This window comes from Mytilus edulis, chromosome 13, assembly GCF_963676685.1.
Source record: "Mytilus edulis chromosome 13, xbMytEdul2.2, whole genome shotgun sequence".
NCBI lineage: Eukaryota > Metazoa > Mollusca > Bivalvia > Mytilida > Mytilidae > Mytilus > Mytilus edulis.
The window spans coordinates 27,006,396-27,025,760 of NC_092356.1; the positions used below are offsets into that span (position 1 = coordinate 27,006,396).

Genomic DNA, 19,365 nt, shown 5'->3' on the forward strand with positions numbered 1-19,365 from the left:
CTAATGGCAGTTAGGAAAATGAGAAAAACACAGTGTGAGAATACCCCCGACAGAGTTTTAGAGCTTAATCAACCAACAACTTGATTTGCCTGTGACTAAGACTTGAATTTAAATTTTACTGTATTAGGAAAAATTATTTCTTTAGCAAACTTTAAACAAACTAACCCTGTTGCTTTTTCTTTGCAGATGTCCAGATAAGAAATTAATACCTCATATATGACTAATTTCTATTTCAGAATTTATTTCCGATTTGAAGCTGCTTGGGACAGTTCCCTACATAATTCTAGTTTACTGAACAAGATCACCTCTACAGCAGAGAGAGTATACATGACACTGTCAGCTTATATTGAGGTAAGTAATCAAAAGATACGATTGTTAACTCTGTACTGTGGATTCATTATTATTTGTGGATTCATTATTATTTGTGGATTTCGTGGGTACAGTTGAAGCACAAAATTAAATGTTCAACACATAAAAACTTTTCTATAGGCTTGTATGTAGACTTCTACAAAACAAGGAAATTAAATATCCACAAACATGTAAGTATTCCTTCATCCACGAACAATGGTACCCACGAAAATAAATGAATCCACAGTGTATTTGAGTGGGTACTTTATTTCTAGTTGAGCCTTAAGCTGACTTGCTGCTAGGATTTTCACTATTTGTTTTGTTTCTTGATGTATCTTTATAAGAGAAAACCTAAGTTTTGCATATTTAGATGTAAGAAGATGTGGTATGAATGCCAATCATCGGAGACAACTCTCTATCCAAGTCACAATTTGTAAAAGTAAACCATTATAGGTGAAAGTACAGCCTTTAACACGGAGCCTTGGCTCACACCCAACAGCTATAAAGGGCCCTGAAAATGACTAGTGTATAACCATTCTAACAGGAAAACCAAAGGACTAATCTATATATATAAAAAAGAGAAACACTTATGAATCCCATCAACAAACGACAAACACTGAACATTAGGCTACTGTCTTAGGACAGGTGCCAACAAACACACTGGGCTTAAACCTTTTAATGTGCCCCAAACTTCACCCAACCTGAAACAATAGTGTAACATCATAACATAGACTGTATATTTGCAAAGATTTAAATTCCCATTATTTTTCAAATCGAGAAAATTAGTCAGTTTACAGTATTAGTTTAATGGTGTTTATCGCCTCTTTAAATAATGGTGTTTATCGCCTCTTTGAATAATGGTGTTTATCGCCTCTTTGAATAATGGTGTTTATCGCCTCTTTAAATAATGGTGTTTATCGCCACTTTGAATAATGGTGTTTATCGCCACTTTGAATAATGGTGTTTATCACCACTTTGAATAATGGTGTTTATCGCCACTTTGAATAGTAGTGTTTATCGCCACTTTGAATAATGGTGTTTATCACCACTTTGAATAATGGTGTTTATCACCACTTTGAATTATGGTGTTTATCACCACTTTGAACAACTTAAGCTACATCATGGCACCCAGTTTGTATTATGTGGAGAAAGCTGTAGTACCCAGCAATATTCACAACCTTTGCTAGGAAAACTTGCAATGTTTGTCAGTTAGAATCAGGATAAAATTGAGAATGGAAGAGTATATCACATCTTGCTATGAGAGGGGTTTGAATTCAAAACCTCAGAGTAAATGGTAACTGTAGCTCAACTACTTGAAACACTTAGTCACCAAGGACCTTCAAAGACATAATTTGAAATTGATATAATTTTATTGTAAAAAGACCAGTCAATTTATTTTGAGAAAAAAACATCTTATGTTTCATTGGAAGTTGTTTAACCAAACATAAAGTATTTATGTGCCAAAATGCTCCATCTATTTTGAACATATGTGGAAATAATTGAGCACTTTCAATTTATTCTATATAAAACTTGAATACAAATATTTTGTATACAAAAAAAAAGAACTTCTACCTATATATATATATAAGATGTGCGATTATGTGGTCACTATCCAGTTCTCGATAACTTAAAACCTTTGCAATTTACTTTTATAATGCCTGCCAAACCTGTTAACGACAACAGTTATGCAACTTCTACAGAATCCACTTTATAAAATTAATGCACAATCTTTCAAATACCTTCCACATACCGCACATAAATTTATTGTAAGTGTAATTCAAATTGTAGGGATACCAAACATTTTATATTTTCAGGTAGAGAATTGTGACCAGCCTACTTGTATAACAAAAGATCTATCCATGATCATCTATTCCAGAGATACTAAGATAGCTACTTCCAGGTTAGTGTAGAAACTTAGATTTTTAAGGGGAGAACTTTCAGTGTGAATCAAAACTTAATGAAACACTTTGGTACTCGACCAATAAAATGACATTGACCTTTGTAATTTGGTATTCTTCAGCACTTTACCTATTGACACAATTTGTACTGATATAAAAGTTGAAATATAAAAAAAAAATCATTTTTTCAAACAAAGAATTTTTTCAACTGTGAGATTATTACATATTAAAGGATGTTTATTAAGCATGAGACCAACTGTTTTTTTTTTTTAATTATATATAAAACAAATAAAGATCTTTTAAAGAATTTTAACAATCTGCATGCCAAAAAGAAAGAAATAAACACACAATTTTTTTTTATGAATGAAAAACTTTCAAGTATTCCATTGAAACTATGATGAAAAATTGAAATTGAAAGACACATTTTTTGTATCCCTCAAACATATTTATGTTGTAAATTGATGCATTTTGTGTTTGTAAATGATAAAATTGTGTGTATATGTTATGTAATTATGTACTAGTGAGTGAAACCTGTCATGTGACACTTCCCATGATTCAGTGTGCCTGTAGAAGGAATGCATTTCACATCCATTTTGGGCATGAATTGCAATTACTTATTTTGCTGAAGTCGATTATTTTATTTTCAACCTTCCTTGCTTATTATGTGTCTGCTTTAAATGTTATGTTATATTTTCTTTTTTTGATATAATTAAAATGTTTGTTATTGCATTTTAGATCTATTTTGGGGCTTTTTTCTTTTTTACATCTAGTATATACTGAAAATCCTTTGCTTGATTAAAAAAACAAAATAGCTTTTTAACTCTTTATGCTACTTCTTTTAGCCTTTTCTTTGTTATTTTATTCCTAATGCATGATCAGACTGTTCCTAAGGTTTTCATTGTGAATAACAAAATCCACTTTTTAATTTGTTTGGCTTTTAGTAATGGTTTTGGTAAAGCCATTTGCATTTTTAATGTAAGCCAAAACTTAAAACAGAATTGATTTGTGTAATGCAATATGCTTTCATAAATTTTTATGAAATATTAATTATAAAAGTTGCTTAGATTTTATTTTATTTAAGATTTTAGTTTCTTGTTCAATTTAGTTACATAGGGAGATAAAATATCTCCCAAGAGGCAAAAAATAGAAAGTGATTGAATTATCTAGAAGTAATTGTAAACGTATTTCATTGTTTGTCTCCATAAATCAGCCATGACTATTTTAGTACTATTTTAGTGCACTTTCAGGTAGACATCTGGGTGCCTGAAACTACCTGACCTACTTCAATGTTACTTGGTATGCAGATGCATTGTGCACCTGTTATCAAATGGCATCTTTGTTTCTATGGTCATTCATTTTGATTAAGTGTTACAATGAAGTTGAGAGTTTAAGGGAGTTCGCTTCTCAGTTTTAAAGTAATTAACTTTTCAAAACACTAGTTTATATAGATAGGGAATTAATATAGGAATCCAAGGAGCAAAAAAATATATAGGTCACCCTGCTAGTTTTCGAGATATTGGCCATTGAAATTTTGGCGGGAAAATATTCTCTCTTGACTTTTCATAGCTTTATCATTGACAAGTTAAAGTTCTCAAAAACCGTTAAAAAGTAATTAAAATTTCATAAGACTTTTACAGATGGCTAATCATTATACATGTAAAAGATTTACAAAAAGAAAAATGGGGGTCACTGGGCAACTTTTTTCAAGGCATTCAAATGGATAAAACCAGAGGATTCCGAAAATCTGACAAAAAATTTAAAACATGACAAGCCAGCTTCCTTAATACAAAAAGAAACAGACACAAATACTTTGGCATCAAGGGATTATTTATATGATTTTTAACCGGATTTTTGTGACAAAAATGTCGGTTATTGATTTGGGGATGTACGGCGGGCAGCCGGGCGGTCGGGCAGTCGGGCAGTCGGGCGGGCGGGCGGCAATCAAATGTTGTCCGTGCATTAACTCATGAACCGTTCAGCCAAAGCTTTTAAAATTTTAATATGTTGTTACTGACAACTAAATGAAGGTCAAGTTCAATAATGGCGATTTTGACTTTTACCGTTCAGGAGTTATGGTTCTTGAAAGATTGAAAAATGGAGTTTTCAGTCGTGTCCGTGCATTTAAGCATGAACTGCTCTACCAAAGCTTCCCAAATTTTAATATGTTGTTACTGATGACAAAATGGAGGTCAAGTTCAATAATGACGATTTTGACCTTTACCGTTCAGGAGTTATGGTTCTTGAAAGATTGAAAAATTAAGTTTCCAGTTGTGTCCGTGCATTTACGCATGAACTGTTCTACCAAAGCTTGTTAAATTTTAATATGTTGTAACTGATGACAAAATAGAGGTGAAGTTAAATAATGACGATTTTGACTGTCACCGTTCAGGAGTTATGGTTCTTGAAAGATTGAAAAATGGTGTTTCCAGTCGTGTCCGTGCATTTTCTCATGAACCATTCAACCAAAGCTTTTGAAATTTTTATATGTTGTTACTGATGACAAAATAGAGGTCAAGTTCAATAATGACGATTTTGACTTTTACTGTTCAGGCGTTATGGTTCTTGAAAGATTGTAAAATGACGTTTCCATCCACGTTGTTGCATTTACTCATGAACCTTTCAATCTAAGCTTTTCAAATTTTAATATGTTGATACTGATGACAAAATGGAGGTCAAATTTGATATTGACGATTTTCACTTTCACCATTCATCAGTAATGGTTCTCGTGATATTGCCAGGACACAAATAAATATTAATAAATCCGGTTTGCTGTCGTTGTGACAGCCTCTTGTTTTATATTTGTTGGTAGCTTTAGTGCTTTTTTCAAAGCTATGATTTAATATGGATATGTTCAACATTTATAAGTTTATAATAAGCATTCTTATAGAGCTGGAAGGTGCTGCTACATAATCTACAGGTCCTGAAAACAGTCAGACGGCAGCAATCACTCACTGGTCATGTGATCAAAGCAGCCATTACTGTTACTAACTATAGAATGTTGTCATTAGTTCTCCTTTCAGATCTTTACGAAGTTTATTTGGCGGGTTAAAATCTCAAGATGCTAACAGAGTCAGTGGAATTTATGAGCTGTACTTACGGAAAGCGTCTGAAACAGGTAGTCCAGGTCGGTGTTGTGTTTTATGTAATACCTTATATTCTTAGTACACAAAGCATTGGATTGCATTTTTTGCCAATTATTTACAAATTTTAGATGAAACTTTTGAAATATCAGAACTAATATTTCCATCAAGCACTATTTAAAAACTTTAATATGTAACTATTGGATTGAATTTTAAAAAAGATTGGTTTTTATTAAATTTTTACAAGAGGTTAGATTTTTTTTAGAAAGAAATTAAAACCTGTTTGCCTCTCAATGAAATTTAAGATACTCTGTTTTTGTTTTATTATTAAAGAAAATAGTAAATTAATATAGAAATTTCCCAAAAGTAATGAAATATTTTAAATTGAAAAATAATCTATGTAATTTATAGTGGTATACAACTGCAATGAAATGCTTATATTCTGTAAAGGTGGGTTTACAAAGTACAATTTTCTATCTGATTTTTTCCCTAACAATGTTATTTCCACAAAAATTGCACCTTGTGAACACTCAAATAGGATGGAGTTCAGTTGATTTAAGGTAAAATTGTATAGTGTGAAAAGAATGCTATACATGGATGGATTGTGGTACCAAATTAGGATTGAAAATCAGATGGAAAAAAACAATGTAAATGCACCTTAGCACATATAACTATCTTCTTGATCCCATCTTTTTTTTCTCTGTATCCCTTCTTATTTTTGTTTCTCCTTAAGAGTATTTTTATTTTTTATGTCTTGTATCTAGTTGGGATGACTAAATCCAGCATAGAAATAATGATAGTAAAATGAAATTGTTATTTTTCTTTATCCTCTGGGAATTTTTACACTGAACAAAAAGATTGCAAGCAATTTTCAATTTACAATACCTTACAATACACCTTATCGCTATTTAGTCCATTCCTGGAAAAACAGTCATTTATACAACTTCCTGTTTGGGGTCACCGGCCGAAAAATGGAGGTCATCAGTAGTGAGCTGAGGGAGAATAAACTTTAGAAAGTGATCATCAAGAAACTTTGATATAGTATGATCCACTTTTTCGAAATTAAAATTGAAGTAAAAAAATATTTTGTTTGAAGTATTTACGGTAGTTTAAACAGGTCTCATTAAAAAGTATCATGCATGGTGAATTGTTTAAACAGATAGCTTCAACTGGATGAAAAAGTTGTGTAATTTTAGAACTTATCCGGAATGGAATAAATAGCGATTAGGTGTATTGTTTGAATATCTCAAGGTAAAATTTAACTGATCAGATTCAAGAAAATTGGTTATTCCACAAAAAATAATACTGTGTTTCAGCTAACATACTGGAAAAAATAGGGTAGTTAGGTATGCAGTATCTACATTTCTAAGCTGGTTACTTCTAGGGAATCAGTCTGACCTTAACAGTACTTGTTCTTAAATGGCATAAAAAGTGTTAGGCTTAGCACTAAAATAAGGGTAGGAAGGGTAAGCAGAAACACTAGTATTTAATTTTTGGCCTAAACATATATGTATAGTGTTGGTTGTTATATACTCTTGTTGTTGTATACCATTATTGATGTTGAATTCTTAGCAGGTTTATTGTAATGCTGTGGATTTTATTATTTTTGTGGATTGGGCCGAAATTAAAAATATTTTAGTTTGCCCAAAGGTTGAGACAGTGGGTAGGTAGATAGGCCTTTTTTTTTTTTTTTTTTTTTTTTTTTTTTTAAAGAAATTGAAGTATCAGATGTTTATTAGTCTTCATTCCTATCTGATTAAAAAAAAACTTCTTCAAATCAGGACAATAAAAGGATTTGAGTAGGCAGCTTTTTTTCTGGGTAGGTAGGGTTTGGGCAAACAAACGTATTCTTTTTAAGGCCTTGAGGATTTTATTGTTTTGCAAAAGACTGCCTAAAAATACCATTGAAAATTTAACTTTGTTGAAGATTAAATTTCATGGTCCTCTATTTACATACAAAATCCAAGTAAATTGATACCCAATGCATAATTTTAATCCACAGTACACTTTTGATGTGTATAAATTGAATATAATTGTAACAATTGTCACAGTGACTGTAATTTCTTTCAGTTATATCTTTATTTACTAAGTTTGGAAAATACAATTTTTCTTGGCCATTTATTAAACATTTTATAAATTGCATGATCTCTTATGCTATTTATTACCTTAATACTGGCATAAAGCAGAAATTATGCAAAGAATATCCAATTTACCTTAAAAACTCACACTTCTAAACTAATGTAATTTTTCTTTGATTTGTAATTTAAACTTTCAAAACTTGTATTGTGTAAATATAAAAATATATATACTAAAATTTAGAATGGAAATTGGGAATATGTCAAAGAGACAACAACCCAACCAAAAAGCAAAAAACAACCAAAGGCCACCATTGTGTCTTTAACACAGCAAGAAATCCCACACAGCAGGGCTTCAATACACAATTTCTGTTATTCATGCTTTTACAATACAGTGAAACTAGTATACTAAGGTTACCCTTGGGATCAGAGAAAACACACCTTTTGAGAGAGGTGACCTTTGCAATGAGGGTCAAAATGTATAAGTATTACTGCAACAGGACAAACAGAATGTGGACTGACAAGACAAGATTTTTTCTTATAATAGGTGATCTTTATAGCAAGTTCGACTATATTTTCTTTCTTTATAACCCTGTATTGATTCTCTAGGTGCTCAGCGTAGACAGAGAAAGGTTCTGGATACATCAGCCACATATGTACGAGGGGAGGAGAATTTGAATGGGTGGAGACCCAGAGGTGATTCCCTCATATTTGATCACCAATGGGAGCTAGAGAAACTCACAAGATTAGAAATGGTAATATTCATAATTTGTTATTGGTATTTGTAGTATGATAATAGTGTGAATATATTGACATTGAGAAAAAAGTTGAAATATATTTTAGTCCATTTCAGGATTTCCAAGAAAAAAAGTCATTATAACATTTTTGGGATACAATTGCTTTAAGCAATCTGTAGACTTATACCATTGACTCCGGGCCATGCTCTCACGTCAACCGTTTTATTCTAAACATCAAGGAACATCTCAGATTTTGAGATTGTCTTGCTTTAAATGGTATAAAAAACAAAAAGGATTGAATTTAAACAACTGTCCTATAATGTTCTTCTCATAATCTTCATGTTTCGATATTTCCCTTGACTTGTATGTGTGTTTTTAACAACACGGAAAATAAGAATTAAGCAGTATTTATATTTAGTGTTTTTATAAATTTAGAAACACGTCAGAGGGAATTCCCCAGTTTTGGATAACATGCGAGAGTTCTCTGAATTCCGATCGATAAATCTATTTCTGTCATATAAGAACTGAAGTGAAGTTTTCTTATATGTCACTGTTATGAAACTGATATTTGATATTGTTTTTCCATAAAGAAACAGAGGCCCGAGGTAGTTAAATTAACATTTAATATACGTCCTTGCTACAAATCACAAGTCTAGGGTTTGTTTAGGTAATAATGCGCATGCATATAGTTTTCTTGACTTGAAGGGGTATCAGATTGAATGGTTGCTCTGGATTCTGGAGAAATATAAAAAAGGAGATGTGGTATGATTGCCACAAGACAACTCTCTACAAGAGACCAAATGACATAGAAATTATAAAAGTTTACTTAAAACAAAAAGCAATTTTCTGATATCAGATATTGAATTTGCAAAGATAAAACTATAAGGCCAAATAAAAAAGTATGTGTCGTTCCAGTTACATCTGAAAAAAAAGTTAGGATATGTAGGTAGGGATTTTTTTTTTACATTGAGTCTATGGGAGCAACATTCTGACTTTAACAGTGCTAAATGAAAAATGACAATAAAATCTTTAGGGTAGGCTATTTTTAAGCTGAAAAAGTAGGGACGGTAGGGTTACTGGAACCACACATATATTTTTATTTGGTCTAAACAGAGAGGAAAAGTGAAATGTGTACATTTTTGTTTTCTTTGACTTTTTTTTAGGTTGAAAGGTGCAGACATGTGTTACATCTCCGTGTTTTCTTTGACTTTTTTTAGGTTGAAAGGTGCAGACATGTGTTACATCTCCGTGAAAAACTAGCGGAACAAAACAAATCACAAGAACTAAGCAAACTTGACAAAGAAGTCACAAACAAAGCAAAAGCCAAAGAAAACTTAAAAAATAAAGAAAACGAAACTGAGAAAATAGAAGAAAAGACAGATGATAAATCTATGGAGAAATGGGAGAAAGACGAAGCTGAGAAGGGCAAGAGATGTAGTAGTCTGTTTGTATTTACTACAGATGGGGATAAGGACAAAGAACTGATGGCCAAATGTCTGAGGCTGATCCTGTATGGAAGATTACCAGCAAGCCCCCCTCCTGTCAAGGTCAGTATGGTCTTTCAAAATGGGGAAAAACCTTTATTTGACCCAAATATAAGTGCATGTTTGAAAGTTACTATATGATATATAATAAAGTTCAAGAAAAATATGATAAGAAAAAAGATTTTTTTTTTTACAGTGGACTAGCAGCCATTCAATAAATCAAGAGGAAATTCATATATTTTGTTAAATTTTTTTGATTTTCCTTGTTTTAAAATCTCCAACTTGTGTATAATTTGGATAGGAAAAGTATCGTCTCGTCCAAAAAGATAGCTTTTTTGATGAGATTATGTAAATAACTTAATTTCTTTATCTGTTTTGCGCACAACGTTCAAAGAGAAGAAATAAGAAAAGGCAAACTGAGTAAGTAAAGTCAGCATCTTTTATCATTTTCATGTAAAAGAGCATATTATAACACGTTTTTTTTTCTATTTTTAGACACCAATGAATGAGTCTGTTATAAGTATAACCTCAGCCTCGAGTGACAGTGATGTTATAACCAGTGTGACTGATTCTATGGGTAGTAGTATGATTACATCTTCTGCTTCATCAGAAATGTTTAGGTGAGTGTTCAGTCATATTGCAGAAAAGTTGTACTTCACTGAACATTTAAATCTGAGGTTTACCTATACTCACAAAATCCACGAAAATTGGCAACCCAGGAATAATAATGAATCCACAGTATGCTATTTTTGTTGTTTTTAAAAAATATACGAAATGCACTTCTAGTCTTTTCGAAAATTTGAAAGTCATAACTCTAGTGTTTTACTTATGATTGGTTTTGTATTGTTTTGGGGAAAATGAATGTGAAATGTGAAAAAAAGTATAGTTTAAGTCATATTTTATAAAACATTTTAGAATATGACTTTCTCAGAATGTTATAGCAAGTCTGAATTTTATAAAGGAAACAAAAATGCATCACATTGCAACAGTCATACTATAGTTGGTTAAGTGTAAAATAACTTTCAGAATTTTTATCAGATTAATTTCATTCTCCCTACTTTCACTTTCAGACCAAATATAGGTCAGCCATCAATCCAACTGTCAAAGTCATGTGATAGTTTATTATCATCTTCCTCATCTGATGTCAATGACAGGAAGTTGTCATTACCCATAAAACCTAACCGTATGGATGGGGAAGATAGGCTACATGTTCCTTACATTGAGGAGGTTAGAGTTAGTCCTGTTGTCTCCAAGAAAGGCTACCTGAACTTTTTGGAAGAGAAGCACAGTGGATGGATGAAGAAATGGGTGGTAAGTTAAACATATCAGTGGAACAAAAGGAATAAGGCCCCCAAATTTGTTTTTGCCAACCTACTGACACTATTTTGTTCAGCAGGGGACAGTAAACACACATGTATGTTTTGTTTTGGCATTTTAAGTTTTTTTCTTGGAATTAGATGAAAATTAAAACTATTAAGATTATAAATTAACAATTCAGTAAATCCAGGAATACATATAGAATAGGCAAGTTGTTTGATAAAAAGTTACATGACGTCAATATTTCAAGTTTCACTGAATTCAATATTGATATTTACCCTAATTTTTGTTGAGCCTGTGACTTTTGTCCAGTCAGACAGTTTTCACTTGACTGCGACCTCATTTCATGGGTCAGTGAACAAGGTTAAATTTTGGTGATCAAGTCCATATCTCAGATGCTATATGCAGCAGGTAAACTATATTTGGTGTTTTGAAATATTTTATGATCTAAATGTCAATCACACAGGTTTTATTTGACCTTGACCTCATTTTCAGGGTTCATTGCTCAGTGTTAAGTTTTTGTGTTTTGGTCTGTTTTTAATGGCCGCAAAAAAAAAATTGGGATCGTATAATGGTATGATGTCATTGTCTGCGTCGTTTGACAACACATTTGGTTGCCAGACAATAACTTTAGTTTAAATGAATGGATCTCTATGAAATTTAATAAGATGGTTCAATACCACAAAAGGAAGATTGGGATTGATTTTGGGGATGATGGTTTCAACTGTTTAAGAATTAGGGGGCCCAAAGGGGCCCAAAACAAGCATTTTTTTTACTTCAGGATAATAACTTGTGTATAAGTATTTCAATTGCTCTGAAAGTATACCACAATGTTTAATACCAAAAGTAGAAGGTTTGGATCCATTTTGGGGGTTATGGTGCCAACAGTTTAGGAATAAAAGACCAAAAGGGCCCAAAAACAAGCATTTTTGTAGTTTCTGGCCAATAACTTGTGTTTGAGAGTATGGATCTCTCTGAAATTGTACTACAAGGTTCCATACTACAAAACTTTTAAGAAGAATTTTTAATTGCACAGTATTGCGCAATAGATTTGTAAGATTTTGACATTTATTTTGTGTCAAAAACCTATACTATGTCAAAAATTTGATCACAATCCAAATTCAGACAGTATCAAGCTTGAATATTGTGTCCAAATTTGCCCCAGCTGTTCAGGGTTTAACCTCTGCTGTCATATCAGGCTGTGGTCATATCAGGCTGCGCTCAGCAAAGCAATTTATTTTTAAACTATAAGCAATATGTCAACTATATATGTCTGCCTGGCATGGTTCATCTGACCTTGACCTCATTTATATGGTTCATTGGTCAATGTTTGGTTTTCTTGGTTAATGTTAAGTCTATGTGACAGTTGTACTTAAGCTTAATATTTAGGACTATCAACATAATATCAATGATAAGTAAAGAAGGTGAGACATTTCAGCGTGTGCACTCTTGTTTTATATAAGGATAATTTTTATATTCTAAATTATTAGTTCAATTTTTTTGAATTTTAAACTTGTGCAAAATAATCTTAAATTTTCTGATTTAAATATTTCTATGAATTTACAGGTTGTTAGACGTCCTTATATTTACATATATAATAGTGAGAAGGACCCAGTAGAACGTTCCATTATAAACCTAGCCACTTCACAGATAGAGTACAGTGAAGACCAACAGTCTCTGTTAAAGGTAAGATTGCATTCTGGGTAATATTTTCAAAAATATTGTGATTGGTTTAAAACATCTTAAACTATGGAAATTTAGCCAATAATGAAATATTATTTTCATTTCATTGTACGAAAAATGAGTTTATCCATAGTCCTTAAGATTCTGAAAAAGTGAATTGTTTTCATTGGTTCTTTATGTTAATAGATTTTTATTGGGGTCCTTTTGGAAATGACATGTTGACATCTAATCTTCATAAGCCTTGTTTGAGTCAATCATTTCGTGGGTCTCAATTTTAATGGATTAAGAAAAACTTGCATTTTCAAGGATATATGATTCCATGGTTTTCCAAAAGTCTTCATTTAATCATACATCAAATTTGCAATTCGTTGAACATTTAGATTAGTGATTTCCCCCTATACATGAAATCCAGGAAAATTGGTATCTAACGAATAATTATGAATCCACAGTATCCATGATATTTAATATTTTCCTCTGTCCATCAAAATTGATACCAAAGAAAGTAAATGAATCCACATTAAGCTGAAATAAGATTTAAAGTTCTGTATTAGATAATGAATTGTAGACCTACTATAAATATTTATGTGAAAGAAAATTATGTTTATGCCCCATTTATGGGCATTTTGTTTTTCGGTTTGTGTGATGTTCGTTCGACCTTCTGTCCTGATTCAGGTTAAAGTTCTTGGTCAAGGTAGTTTTTGATGAAGTCCAATCAAATTGAAAATTTGTACCCAGTACACATGTTCCCTATTATATAATCTTTCTAATTTTAATGCCAAATTAGTGTTTTTATCCCAATTTCACAACCACTCCACATAGAAAATGATAGTGCACGTGGGGTATTTATGTACTATGGACACATTCTTGTTATGCAATATAAAGATTATAATCTATTTTGTAGACAAGGAATACATTCTCCGTGTTAACCAAACATCGTGGATTCCTGATGCAGACTTTGGATGACAAAGACTTCCATGACTGGTTATATGCTATTAATCCTCTTCTTGCTGGCCAGATCAGGTATGGAACCAGTAAAATCTGATATTGAGGTTATACCATACAAATTATAGAGAGTTGGAAGTTGGAAGGCTGTCAGAAATATTTGTTTTTCGTTCATAGGTCAGGCGTTTCGTTTTCTCATTTGAATTGTTTTACATTTGTCATTTCGGGCCTTTTATAGCGTACTGCGTGGTCAGGATTTTGCGCATTGTTGAATGCAAATAAGTGACTTATAGTTGTTAATTTCTATGACATTTTGTCTCTTTCGGGGAGTTGTTTCATTATCAATCAGACCTCATCTTCCTATTTTTAGATATGCATATGTATGACTGTTTTCATGATCATACCCACCAATTGTCATTATTTGGGGGGGGGGGGGGGGGGGGGATTTCCCCCATGGAGGCTCCCAAGTTGAAATTTTGTAAGAGCAATTTTGTCCACTATTTTAAAGAAAACAATTAATTTAACAATGGCCATGAGCTTGTTAAAGCACGAAGAAACCAAAAAAACACATTAGAATATATTTGAAGGCCCCCTTGAAGGTTTTGCAGGACTATAAGAACCATCTTTCACGTAAACCCCCCAATGGCATTTTGAAAAATTGGCAGGTATTCATAATTATAAAAAAACTTAATATATTTTCAGGTCTACTCTGTCTAGACGTAAAGACCCTGTACTTTTGTAAGGAAGATTTGATTGCTGTGTGATATTTATAGAACATTGATTTGATTGGCTGAAAGGTTATTACAGAACAGCAGTTAATTTAAATCGTCATTGTGATTTGTGGAAATTCCATTTTAATTGTAAATACAAAATCATGTTAGATAAGATATTGTATTCATGTGATCTCAATATTTCAGTGTTATGTGCAATATAGAAGCTAAGCTTTGATGTAAAAAAATCATTAGATTATGAATTTATATATCTTTGTTCTGAAAATTCATGATAAGGTACAGTCAAACTTGCATATAAAGTTCACCAGATTGATCCTAGAAAATACATCATGAAAGGTGACCTTTAAATTGAGGTTGAAAATGCATTGTAATTACTACAGTGGGACCTGACAAACTGGTTTTCAATTAATTGAGTAGCGACCTTTATAGCAGGTTTGACTGTAAATAAAAATGTAGTGTGAGAGTTAATGTTATACATATATGTGATCCTCCAGTACGGAGGTGTATTATTCAGAAAGTTTTCCATATGAAAAAATTTAGTCTTATGATAAATTGGAAAACTTATGTTTTTATGCCCCACCTATGATAGTAGAGGGGCATTATGTTTTCTGGTCTGTGCCTCCATTCCTTCGTTCGTCTGTTCTTCCGTTAGTTCGTCTGTGCGTCCGTTTCTTCCGGTTTCAGGTTAAAGTTTTTGGTCAAGGTAGTTTTTGATGTAGTTGAAGTCCAATCAACTAAAAACTTACTACACATGTTCCCTATGAAATGATCTTTCTAATTTTAATTCCAAATTAGATTTTTGATCCCAATTTCACGGTCCATTAAACATAGAAAATGATAGTGCAAGTTTTAGGTTAAAGTTTTTGGTCAAGGTAGTTTTTGAAGAAGTTGAAGTCCAATCAACTTGAAACTTATTACACATGTTGCCTATAATATGATTTTTGTAATTTTAATGCCAAATTAAATTTTTCACCCCAATTTCACAGTCCACTGAACATAAAAAATGATAGTGCAAGTGGGGCATCCATGTACTGTGGACACATTCTTGTTTTATCAATAGATATGATATGAATCTATTCAACCCTACTGACATTGGTCAATGTTCATTATATGACCATGAAAACTTTCTTATGTCAGTGATGTGTAAAATGTAAATGTAACTTTGTTTGTGAAATGTTATGGTTTTTGAAGTCATTATAATTTCAGTCTTTGCTCAAATCACTCAAAAACAAAAATGCACTATTGAAATGCAAGGTTTTTATTAACCACAAAACACATTTAAACTATATTCCTTTAATGAAATTTCTTTCACATTAGATGTTGTAAGAAAAACAGTTTGCAATGAAATTTGTAATGTTTGAAATCATGGAATTGCCATTGTTCATTGAATATGATTAAGGTGTTTAATTTTATTTAAGGGGGTAGACCTTGGTTCAGGGAGATAACTCTTTAAATCAGTTAAGCATTTGTAAAAGTCAAGTTCATCAATGTATTTTAAGCATTTACCTGAAACAGATTGAAAATAATCTATGTAACCTAGAAGCTTACAATATGTTTTTGGAAATGGTTGACACAAACACACTGATGATTTTAAGAGTTATTTCCCTTAACCTAGGTCTACCTCCTTAAAATATGACTCCTTAAGGGAAGTAACTCTGCAAGGTGCTTAAAAAGTTGTGTATAGAAATGGAAATTTCAGAACAAAGATATTAGTTGTTATTATGTACATTTTGTTATCATTTAATGATTAGTGTTGTAAATATTTCATCTTAATATTATAATTGTTATTACTTCAAGTAAAATTGTTACAAAAATAAGAGAAAAAAAAGGAATGTCTTTAAATATTTCACTGTATTTTAAGAAATGAAACTGTACTAATCTACGTAATTGCATAGATATGTTTTGAGTGTATTTTGGTAAAGAACAAATGTTTTAGAATATTTGTTTCTTATAGTATTTCAAACAGCATTTTTTATGGTCAGCGATATTTGTAAGTTTCAGAAAAAAACTAGTAAAATGATTTGATTAAAATTATGAACCTCATGCATGGAAGAATCATCAGATAAATCATTTTATCTTTAAATGATGCATACACCATTCCAATTTGAAATGAAAATCTGTAATCTTATTCAGTTTTTTATTGGCTTTAGAAGTTAAATTAATTACAGTTTTTGTTGAAACGAGAAAATGTTATTAAAAAAAGTATGTTTATTGAATATATAGGAATAAGATATGAAAAAATTTAAGTCTTTTCCAAATAACATGTTAAATTTAAAAATGCATGTTTTGATGCTATTTATTAGCCTACAGATTACATGCTTTTGTTTTTATCAACTCAGCACTGGTACGCAGTGTATAAAATCATAATCATTCAAAACTAGCTTCTAAAAGTATTAATCTTAATCAAGCGAGAATTTGAATATCATGATTTTTTAGTAATACATGACAACATCATGGTTTAATTTTTCATTGTATTTTTTCATCGTAGTAAAAAACCATAAATTATAGAAATTAAATATCGACTGTTGTTGTGTAAACTTTAGTCTTGTATTTCACTTTGAAATAGAGTAGTCTATATGAAATATACATCGTAGCTCGTATTGTTGTTAATTTTGTCAATTTATAAACCAAAATATTCTTCAATGTAACATGCAAAATATATTAAGTGAATGCATTAATAAGTTAAGTTATTTCATATGTAAAAACAAGAATTGAATTGATTTCAAGACTGAATTTTTTTTTGCATGAAATTCACTTTTGTTAATGTTAGGAGTGATATACTTAATTAATTTTACCAATGGACTTTTACTATAACACAATGGCCAAATACAACTCTGCATACCTGTCAACTTATGAAAATGAAAATAAATACTTATAAAATCAGTCTGAAGGCACCAGAATCTGGATGAAAATGGGCCATTTTCGGAAATCCAAGGTTATTAAACAACCTGGCGGGTATTTAAAAAATCCCGGGTGAGGGGTGAAATTCTCGATGTCACCCACAGGATACGGGTCAGTTGACAGGTATGACTCTGATAAAATTGTCATTCCAAGCTTGCTGTGATATGAATATTGATTTAAAATTTTTGAATACAGTCAGGTTAAGGCACAGCTAAAAATATGTGGTATAACTGGCAAGAGCACTAGTCTCCACAAAAGACTTGAAAATCTGCTGGTCATTTTGGACTAACACAATGAGCATTGATCCTTTTGCAAGGATCTAGCTTCATGAAAAATTTACTATCCGTTTTTCAGACCAGTATGATCTAAAAAAAAACCTGATGATATTGATAGTCATGGCTAAAATAAAAATTAAAAATTGGTTTCATATTTTTTCCTGGAAAGTATGATTCATGTCATCTTAAAATTGTTTTTATGAAGCTTACTCTTGCTAGATTGGTGCGTTCATTCTTACTCACATTCATGGCCAGTCCATGAACAAATGTTAATTTTATTACATGCATCAAAACATCTCTGATCAAATTTAAACCATAAGCTGTGTATAACAGGCTAACTTATGTAGATACATTTTGTTTCATGCTTAATATTCACTAATTATGTTTTGGGAATACCTCATTTAATAGTAATCCAGGACTTGAGAATGAAATTTTTATTTGAGCTTAATTCTTACCATTTTTGTTTTTGACTCTTTTTTCTTAGTTATAGATACAAAATGTTCCAATCTGAATTTTTTAATTATTAGTTTAAGCTTTAATGTGCCAAATGATTTTTTTACTAAGCTTTTGATGTAGATATTGTAAATGCTAATTTATTAATGAAAATAGTATGTAGTAAATTGTGTTCAATTGTGTATTAAGGTCAGAAAACAGGTTAAATTTTTTTTTTTTTTTCGAAATTAAGAAAAAATAATTCAAAATGATTTAGAATTTATGTGACATAATATTGTTGTTTTATTATTATTATTAGATGCCAATGGCTGTTCATATAGCTTGATTATTTTCATCACAAAAATTTTATTTGATATTTTTGGCTTGAATAAAGATTTTGGCTATTATTAAACATGCAACAGTTTAGTTTATGCTAGTGTTGTGATTTTTTTTTTGTAGTGATTTTTTGTTGCTTATATCATATCATGAACAAGCAAATAGTTATAAGATAAATCTACCTCTTAATTTAAGAACTACTTGAAGAAAAGAAAAAAGTGAAAATTTATGAAAAACTCCATCAACACAAAATTTACATTAGAACTTTGATTTCTCTTACACCCAAGGGACTTTTTGAGATATACGGGTGCTCTAGTTATTCAGGGTTTCTTGGTTCTGAATGAAATACAATTTGGTTTGAATTTTGAAAAGCATACACAAAACTTGAACGTTCGTTAAAACTCTCTAACATTAATATTCGACCAATAGGGCCACAATATTTTCAATTTGGTTTAAAAGTAATAAGAATTTTCATAATTCTTTAGACTGAAATAGCGAATATGAACTACATCGACTGAAAAATTTGTGTCTTAAGCTTTGAAGTTATCCCTTATTTATAGGGTTTTAGAAATCAAAGTTCTGTGTAAATTCATTCCCATGGGAGATAATAATTCAATTATCTCCCCTTGAAGTTTCATTTCTTTGAAGCAGAAAAGAAATTAAATTGAATGGTTAGTAATTGCATGGTGCTTGTTTTGTTTATATTTTTTGCCAGCTAATAGCTTTAAAGGAAGTAGTGTAACAAAAGAATGTAGTAAAAAAAATAATATTTCAAGTCGTCAGAAACAACTACACTATTGCTTTGAAAAAAAAAATAATCTTATACAAATCCAAAAGTATTAACATTTAAATAATTAATTATAGATTGCACATTTGATGGTAACTCATTGTTTAAATCCAAGATTAATAATTTTATCAAAAAAAAAAGAAATATGTGATTATAATTTTTTTTAAATAACTCTCTGAAAAGAGAAAAATTTAATACTGTGTGGAAATCTCGTCATTATTGACAGTTTTCTAATTCTATGTACAAACAGTGCCTTCTTCCAATAACCTTGAAAAATGTCAAGTTTAAGTAATTACCTTGCAAAATGTCAAGGTCAAGAAATAAATTAGAAAATTATCA

The 19,365-nt window shown here is 31.1% G+C and overlaps 1 protein-coding gene across 1 annotated transcript in view; it reads left to right on the forward strand.

Moving 5' to 3' along the window:
- The window catches only part of LOC139502189 (kinesin-like protein unc-104), an 89,227-nt gene extending 70,241 nt beyond the window's left edge, over positions 1–18,986 (forward strand). The window contains exons 37-46 of the mRNA XM_071291608.1: positions 237–351; positions 2,163–2,248; positions 5,267–5,370; positions 8,011–8,156; positions 9,356–9,685; positions 10,118–10,242; positions 10,693–10,933; positions 12,506–12,625; positions 13,524–13,642; positions 14,267–18,986. Of these exons, the coding sequence (XP_071147709.1) occupies positions 237–351; positions 2,163–2,248; positions 5,267–5,370; positions 8,011–8,156; positions 9,356–9,685; positions 10,118–10,242; positions 10,693–10,933; positions 12,506–12,625; positions 13,524–13,642; positions 14,267–14,306 (1,426 nt within the window). The 3' untranslated portion in view covers positions 14,307–18,986. The remainder of the gene's footprint in view (positions 1–236; positions 352–2,162; positions 2,249–5,266; positions 5,371–8,010; positions 8,157–9,355; positions 9,686–10,117; positions 10,243–10,692; positions 10,934–12,505; positions 12,626–13,523; positions 13,643–14,266) is intronic.
- The last annotated feature ends 379 nt before the right edge of the window (positions 18,987–19,365 follow it).